The sequence below is a fragment of the Argiope bruennichi genome, chromosome 11 (assembly GCF_947563725.1).
Source record: "Argiope bruennichi chromosome 11, qqArgBrue1.1, whole genome shotgun sequence".
Taxonomy (NCBI): Eukaryota; Metazoa; Arthropoda; class Arachnida; order Araneae; family Araneidae; genus Argiope; species Argiope bruennichi.
Window position 1 is genome coordinate 35344465 of NC_079161.1, and position 8822 is coordinate 35353286.

Sequence of the window (8822 nt, forward strand, 5' to 3'; positions counted from 1 at the left end):
TAAAACCAAAGAGCCCCTGCCGATCTATCAAATACATCTATTCAAAACCGATAATATTCAAGAAATCTATAAATTAGACACGATAATGTATTTTATGATAAGGGTGGAGAAATATGTCACCAAGCAGAACCACCAGTGTTACAATTGCCAGCTTTGGAATCATGGATCCAACGGGTGTAAACTGCTACCGAAGTGCGTCATCTGCGCTGAAGCCCATCCATCTAAAGAATGCCCAAAGAAGGGGAAAAAAGAAACAGAGGTAAAATGTGCAAATTGCGGAGGACCCCACACAGCGAACTACAGAGGATGCCCACGATACCCTAAGGCAGCGAACAATAGAGCCATTCAACCTGGGAAAAGCTTCGCCGAGGCAGTTAGGAGACAAGCGAACCCCCAGCCAAGCAAGAGCAACCCCACCAGAGAGGAAGCGACCGACACAATAGAGAGAAGAGTAAATACACTCCCCTCCCCCCCGACCGCGGGAGTAGAAAGGGAAGATAGTACGGCACTGATAACAGGAGCCACGTGCACAGCACGTGGGGGACTGAAAGACGTTCTGGCGCTCGCCGCTGAAGTAAACAATATCTTTAGTATCATCAGTGACATACCAGGAACACTTAAGGCTATGCAAAGCAAAGATAATGCGTGGGAGAAGCTTATGATACTTGCCGAAGCACTGAGGTCCCCCAATACCAATTAATGATGACTGCACATACTTCCGGGGTAGTTGCAATCTCTTGGAACGCTAATGGGCTAATAGGAAGAATAAATGACCTGCGGGAATACATTGATAGGACCGGCCCAGACGTGGTTCTTATTCAAGAAACGCACCTCGCCGCATTTGATAGGGTCCGAATAGCTAACTACCAATTCTACTCAACACCCAGTAGAACCCACTTCAGGAGAAGGGGTACAGGAATATTAGTCAAAAATTCCATCCCACACACCTACCACCCAAATCCGACTCTCAGGTATATAGAAGCCACGATGGTCATTGTGAACTTCCCAAACTTGCCTCCTATCAACTTTATCTCGATCTACAACCCCCCCAGAGCAAATACGGCTTTCACCCTGGACTTTGAGCAGCTATATGCATACAACTCAGCAGTGTTTGCGGCCGGAGACTACAACGCAAAAAATAGAAAATGGAACTGCCCTAACACCTGCAAAATAGGAGCACAGCTGGCCAGATTTGCTGACAAAACTGACGCAAAAATAATAGCCCCAGACGAGCCCACGCACTACAACAATAGAAGCGCCAGCACAATAGACCTAGCCCTCGTAAGAAACATTAAATGTCGAATTACCGCAGAAACAATTAATGAACTATCCAGTGATCACCTACCTGTCAAATTCTGGCTAGACACGGGTTCGCCTGCAGAAAATAGTAGAAAATTTATCCCCAACTGGAAAATGTTTAAAAGAACGATACTAACCTACCCCGAAATAGATTACAACCCTGCAGATGAAACCGATATAGATGAAGAAGTAAGAAGGCTGACTAACGAAATTGTAACTGCATACCAAGAATCAGGGAAATGGAAAGAAAACAAAAGGAGGGAAACGACCGAAGAAATCAGAGAGCAAATTAAAACCCGCAATAGACTTAGAAAAATATGGCAAAGGACGAGGCACCCAGCAGACAAAAATAACTTAAATAGAGCACAAAATTACTTAAGCAAAATGCAATACGAGAGAGAGCAGAAAAATTGGGGTAGCTACATAGAAAGCCTAGATCCTGCCGAGGGCTCACTATGGAAACTGGTTAAAAAATATAAGAATGATAAATTTAGAATCCCCCCACTCAGTACAGGATACACCATAGTCTATAAAGATAAAGAAAAGGCAGAAATCATAGCAGATAGTCTAGCCAAGCAATTTCAAAACAACAACCTCTCCCACCCGCCTACTGAATACAGAGTCCAAAAGAAAATTGAAAAATTCACTAAAAAGAAAACAAAAACAAAATTAACCCCATGCTCTCCGGCGGAAGTCGCAGAGGCGATTGAAAAATTGAACAAGAGGAAAAGCCCTGGATTTGATAAAATAAGTAACGTTATGCTCAAAAATCTTCCAGTCAAAAGTATCTTCCAAATCACTAATCTAGTAAATAGTATGCTTACTCTTGGATATTTCCCGCAAGCTTGGAAACAAGCAATAATAGTTCCTATCCACAAGCCAGGAAAAAACCTAAGTAACCCCGAAAATTACAGGCCAATCAGCTTATTGTCCTCCCTGAGTAAGGTAGCAGAGGGAATTATACTCAGTAGATTGCAGGAGGCAACAGAAGACAAACTGATTCCATATCAATTTGGGTTTAGGAAAGGCCTCTCCACCGTACAACAGCTAACCAGAGTAGTAGAAATCGTGAGGGAAGGATTTAGCAACTCTGAAGAAACCGCAGCAGTATTCCTGGATATTGCCAAGGCCTTCGATAGGGTGTGGATAGACGGCCTAATATATAAACTACTCAAGCTAAACATCCCGGACACGCTGGTAAAGCTCCTGCAATCCTACTTAAAAGGCCGAAAGTTCCAAGTGAGAGTCGGTAAAGAACTGTCATCGCACAGAACAACAGAAGCCGGGGTAGTACAGGGCTCAAAATTAGGACCCCTCTGTTTCAATATCTTCATTAACGACATCAGCCAAAACACTGCAACCCGCCTCTGTCTATTCGCAGACGACACAGCGATTTTAAGCTCAAACATAAATAGAAATAAACTTATGGAAGCACTGAATCAGCACCTACTGGACCTAGGTAAATGGCTGATCAAATGGAAAATTAAAATAAATATCGACAAATGTCAAGCAGTATTTTTCACAAGGAAAAAGACCCTCCCTCCCACTCCACAGTTATTCAGACGCCCCATCAAATGGGAAAATAGCACAAAATATCTTGGAGTCATACTAGACAAAACACTCACCTTTGGACCCCACATTAAGAAAATAGGAGATAAATTTAAAAAAGCAAAAGGTGCGTTATACCCACTTCTGGGCCGGAACTCCAAATTATCGCTAAAAAATAAACTCCTCTTATACAAAACCCTGCTAAGGCCACTCATAAGCTACGCCTCCCCGGTGTGGGGGGCAGCAGCAAAAACCCATGTAAGAAAACTTGAAGCCCTCCAAAACGGAGCAGCAAGGCAAATAGCTAACGTGCCTTGGTATATCCGCAATAAAAATATACTCAAGGACCTACGACTTCCCACAATAGAAAAATACCATAAAGATATTTCATGCAAATATTACCAAAAACTCGACACAAATACCAACCTAGCACTGCAAGAGATCCCCACCTACGATCCAAGGAGCAATAGAAACAGGAGAAGGCCGAGAACCCTGCTCATATAAACACCTAGCCCCCATACGCCTCAACCAGATTAAACCCACGCCAATTAGCCAATGGAACTCTCTAGGACAACTAATAAACCCCTCATAGTAAATAGGTTCTCTGTTTTGTATGTTTGTCGTTGTTGTTGTGTGTCCTGTGTCGTCCATGTCTTTATACCCGAAAATAATAGCTACTATATCTGTAAAATATTATCTAATTCTACACTAGTTTATGCTCAACATAAGTTGTCTGTCACTAATAACCATTTCAGCTGAGCGGAAGATGAAAGGCCACCGAGCCTAGGCGCTTCCAAAGAACCCCAACATCATTGGCATTGGCTTTCAAGGATTTTCTAGTCGAGTTTCGACCGTTGAAGTGATAAGACGTGCCTCTCCTGAGCTCCGACTTTGAACGAATACGCTGACCTCCGCCGATCAAACAACGCCAGCCAGGCCCGACTCGTCCTTTTTAGGATTAGCTATGGAAGGGCCAACGGACATACCGCTACCCCCAGACGCCATGGACTTTGAGAATATTGATCCGAAAGCCAAATGTGAAGAATTAAGGAAGTGCAAGGCTGCTATTTCTGCAACGAAGAAGAAAATTCAACAGCTCCACATCCTAATGAATCTCTCCACCGACTGCCCGGAAATGAAGACGCAGGCCGTCCTAGACAAGGATCTCCAAGAACACCTGGATGGACTCAACAAAAGGGTGAGTGCACTTGGAACTTGTTTTGTAGTTAATTGTGTGTACCATTCCCCCCCAAACTCTACTAATAAAGACAAAAAACTAACTGATAAGACTAAAAATAAAAGAACCAGAACCCCAACCGATAATGATAATGCAAAAAACCTTAGTGACAAAATTCCAGGAGCTAAATCCCTAAAAATTGATAATGCTAATAATGACGGCTTTAAATTCCCGCCGAAAAGGCATACTGCTAGCATCAAAACGACCACTCAGGATAATGACAATGAGTCAATAGTTAGTGAAAATCTATATCAAAACCTAGAAAATCTTGGAATTGAAGAACCTGATGTAGAAATTATCCCTAAATTGCAGAGACCCCCCCCCCTCCAATCATGCTCAAAAGATCGGACAAATTTCTGGAAGACCTTAGATTAATAAATGAAAAATGCCTACCAATCGAAAGCAAATTAAGCGGACCCTATATAAAACTCTACGTCAATGAAGAGGAAGAACATAGGAAATTAACGAAATTCTTAAAAAATAATAGTCTAGACTACTTTGTAATCACCCCAAGAGTAAACCGTCCTATCAAAGTAGTGATTAGGGGCCTACCCAACAATATGCCAACTGAAACTATCAAGGAAGCTCTTGAGACGGACTGTAATTTCAAAATAGAGAAAGTTGCTCAATTAACCAGATTCAGGACTAAAGATCCCCTCCCCCTATTTCAAGTAACTCTCCCCAACATAGAAGTTAACAAGCAAATATGGAACTTGACATCACTACTCTTCCTTAAAATTAAAGTCGAAAAATTCATCAGAAAAACCGGACCAATCCAGTGTTTTAATTGCAATTACTGGCACCACAGCGCTGCCTCCTGTCATATGAAACCGCGATGCTTAAAATGTGGCAAAGAACATAATAAGGCCCAGTGCGAGTCACCCCCTGAGATAACTACCTGCATAAATTGCGGCAAGGGTCACTCCGCATCATATAGAGGATGCGAAAAATTTCCAAAATCCCCTCGCAATAACATATCAAATAGATACAAAACTGTCAACCCCAACCTCACCTACGCAAGCATGGTAAATAAAGAACCTTATCAAGTGGAATTACCCCCCCCCCCGGAAAAAATGTCAACAGTGGATCTTGAAAATAACGTGCAAGCTGAAGTACACTTCCCCGTGCACAACATAACTGAACTGGAAGGAATTAAATACATCTTAAACGAATTCAGAAGGCTGTTTGGCGGACATGATATCATGAGACTCAGCACGCAACTCCAAAATGCACACAGCGATGTGGACAAGGTGGCCCTATTCTTCAACACGATGACCGTATTCAACAACACCCAGACACCCTAATGTATACTGCACCTGGCCTTTCTATCATTTTCTGGAACGCCAATGGGCTGAAAAGTAAAATGCTTGATCTTCGCACCTTCGCCGATGAGAGAAAACCAGACATCATCCTCCTTCAAGAAACCAAGCTGAAAAATGACCACTCGCCATATCTACCTGAGTACTTCTTCTACAGACAGGATGGCCCCCAAAATCCGTTATGCGGCGGAACAGGCATTTTTATCAAAAAGAATATCAAACACGAGGAAATATTTATACCTAACCTTAAAAATATCGAAAACACAATAATCAAAATCCAACTTAAAAATAGACCCCCAATAGTCATTGCGTCTATCTACATTCCCTGCAAACCCGACAAAAACTTCACGCTGGACCTGGAAAAAATTCTGAACCTGAACATTAGTGCTATTCTTTGCGGAGACATGAATGCTCACCACATTAATTGGAACTGCAGATCATCTAATAGTACGGGGAAAGCCCTTGCTGACTTAGCAAACAGTAAAAATCTTGAAATCTTAGCGCCTCAAACCCCAACTAGATTCGGTCCCAACTCTGCATCAACTATAGATTTAGCAATCACCAAAAATTTCTCCTACAAACACCAAATAACATCCATCCCCGATCTGCCCTCCGACCACAACCCAATAGAACTCAAATATGACTTCAATATCACCCCAATAATCATTAATAGACAAAAAGTCACTACTGACTGGGAGAACTATAAAAAATTCCTAAACACAAACGTAGAACTGAGAATTCCTGATATTCGTACCCATAAACAACTTGAAACTGAAATCCAAAAACTTATGTCCGACATTACTGACGCGTATAATAATAGTTCAAGACCCCTAAAGCTCCATGAGCAATTATATCTACCCCCCAACATCAGGGAACTTAAAAAACTACGAAATAGAGCTAAAAAGAACTGGCAAAATAATAGAGATCCAGCCTCTAAAAATAGATACAATAGGGCCCAAGAAAAATTTAGAACTGCCATAACCTTATACAATAATAATATCTACCTGAAACAAAACGAAACCCTAAACGCTCAGGACAATTCACTCTGGAGAGCAACGAAGAGGCTCAAACAAAAGCGGTCCCCAATCCCCCAGTTAATTGACCCAATCTCTAAACTTCCCGCACATACTGACATCCAGAAGGCCGAAATAATAGCAGACCATTTTGAAGATCAATTCAAACCAAACAACCTTCCCAACAAACAAATGGAGAATATGGTTCAAAATACAATATAAAACTATCTTAAACAGAAACCTAATTACAACTACGATCAAGTAAAACCATCTGAAATAGTCGAATACATCAAGAAAACTAAAATAAACAAAACTCCTGGAATTGATGCTATAACTAACAAAATGATTAAAAAACTCCCATTCAAAGTATTAATCAAAACTGCAAATCTCATGAACAAAATTTTCGAACACAGGCACTTCCCTGACTGCTGGAAAATAGCAAGAATCATACCCATCCTCAAACCAGGTAAAGATCCCTCCCTTCCTGTGAGCTACAGGCCCATATCCCTTCTCCCTACACTCAGCAAAATCTGTGAAAAATTAATCCTTAATAGATACCTCAACTACAGTAAAAGCACAGGCATTTCAATACCCCAACAATTTGGGTTTACCGAAAAATTATCAACAACCCACCAGCTGCTCAGAATGATTGAGTACATTCACGAGGGCAGAAAAGCTCAGAAACAAACGGTAGCAGTCTTCCTGGACATAGCTAAAGCCTTCGACAAGGTATGGATCCCTGGACTAATCTACAAACTAATAGCCTATAAATTCCCAAGAACAATAGTTGAACTTATAATATCATACCTATCCAATAGATACTTCACAGTCCTAGTCAAACAGCAAGACTCCTCCAAAAGACAACTAAAAGCTGGTGTCCCACAAGGCGGCATCCTCGCCCCAGTAATATTCCTTCTCTATTTAAATGATATCCCCCAACAAAAAGACATCATGATTAGCCTTTACGCGGATGGCACTGCCATTCTTTCACAAGGGAGGAAACCAGCCGAAGCAATAGTACCTCTACAGAACTATTTAAACAATCTAGAAAAATGGTTAATCAATTGGAAAATTAAATTAAACATTGAAAAAACTGAAGCAATAATCTTCTTCAAAAATACAATGAACTGGACCAAAATTAAACTCTACAACAAGGAAATAAACTGGATGAAGGAAGTAAAGTACTTAGGCATCACCCTTGACAGATTTTTAAACTATAGAACTCATATCGAAAAAACCAGGGAGAAATTTAATAAAGCCCTAAGAGCTCAATATCCCCTAATATGTAGAAACTCTGGCCTCACTCTTAATAGTAAAATACTAATTTATCTTGCTTACCTCAGACCTATCCTAACATATGCATGCCCGGTTTGGGCTGCCACCGCTAAAACAAACCTCAACAAAATCTTAGTACTCGAAAATAAAACCATCAGAATGATAACTGCAGCCAGATGGTTCCACAGAAATGCTGACATCTCTCACGCAATTGGAATTCCCCCAATCAAGGAATTTATAGTGAAACTCGCTAAAAAATTCTACGATAAAATTCCTGAAATTGAAAACCTGACCCTACAAGAACTCCCAATATACAACACAGAGGACAAACAAAACAAGAAAAGGCCCCGCTGCTCTCTTAAAATCCTACAATAGCTACTGCTACCTTAGCAAGTTCCTCATCCTGCTATTTTACTTTATTTTCTTTTAATTACTGTATTTCTCTTTTTTTTTTTCCCCACAAAACAATGATACATTTACAAATCCCCCAAAAATTAATTAAATGGTGCACACTTTAACATAACAAGTTAGTTCCATTTGCGCTAAGTCTTAACATTACCAGATTTGCAGATGGTGGGGCCTGCGGCCCCAATGAGCTGCAATACCCATACAACAATCCGAGCCTCTTTCAAGACCCTTCCTCACTCATGTTCAAACCATCTTTCGTCCTGCAGAAAGTATTTGTCGATCGGAGATAGCGCCCTACGGGCGCCGGCGCTCCAAATTTTTTCCTTGTGTCCTTGTGTAATACATTGTGAGTAAAATCTTTTTAAGTAAGAGTCATCGAAAATTCATATTAAGTTTAACTAGATTTATTTGTTTATAACTTATTAGAACAATCTACTTCAGATAGTTTTTCAAACTAAGTTGAGAGTTACTGATTGAAGAATCTACTAACCATATTTTGGTGATCTTTCAGAATATTTCCCAAAAGTAGTTTTTCTTTTTAGTTAACTATTGATATGAATAGTTACATAGAAAAATTTATGAGTTGTTAGATTTCGAAAACAAGTCTTCAGTGGTGATATCATAAAAAAAAGAAAGAAACCTGCATGGCCTTTGTCTTTTCTTGTTAAAATATCTGGGGGAGACGAAAATCGATGGTTCAGGGAAAGAAACGATTTTGACATT

The 8822-nt window shown here is 40.6% G+C and overlaps 1 protein-coding gene across 1 annotated transcript; it reads left to right on the top strand.

Moving 5' to 3' along the window:
• Positions 1-5387: 5387 nt before the first annotated feature.
• Positions 5388-6638, top strand: LOC129956515 (uncharacterized). The gene has a single exon (XM_056068436.1). The coding sequence runs from the start codon at positions 5388-5390 to the stop codon at positions 6636-6638; it is 1251 nt and encodes a 416-aa protein (XP_055924411.1).
• Positions 6639-8822: the final 2184 nt, after the last annotated feature.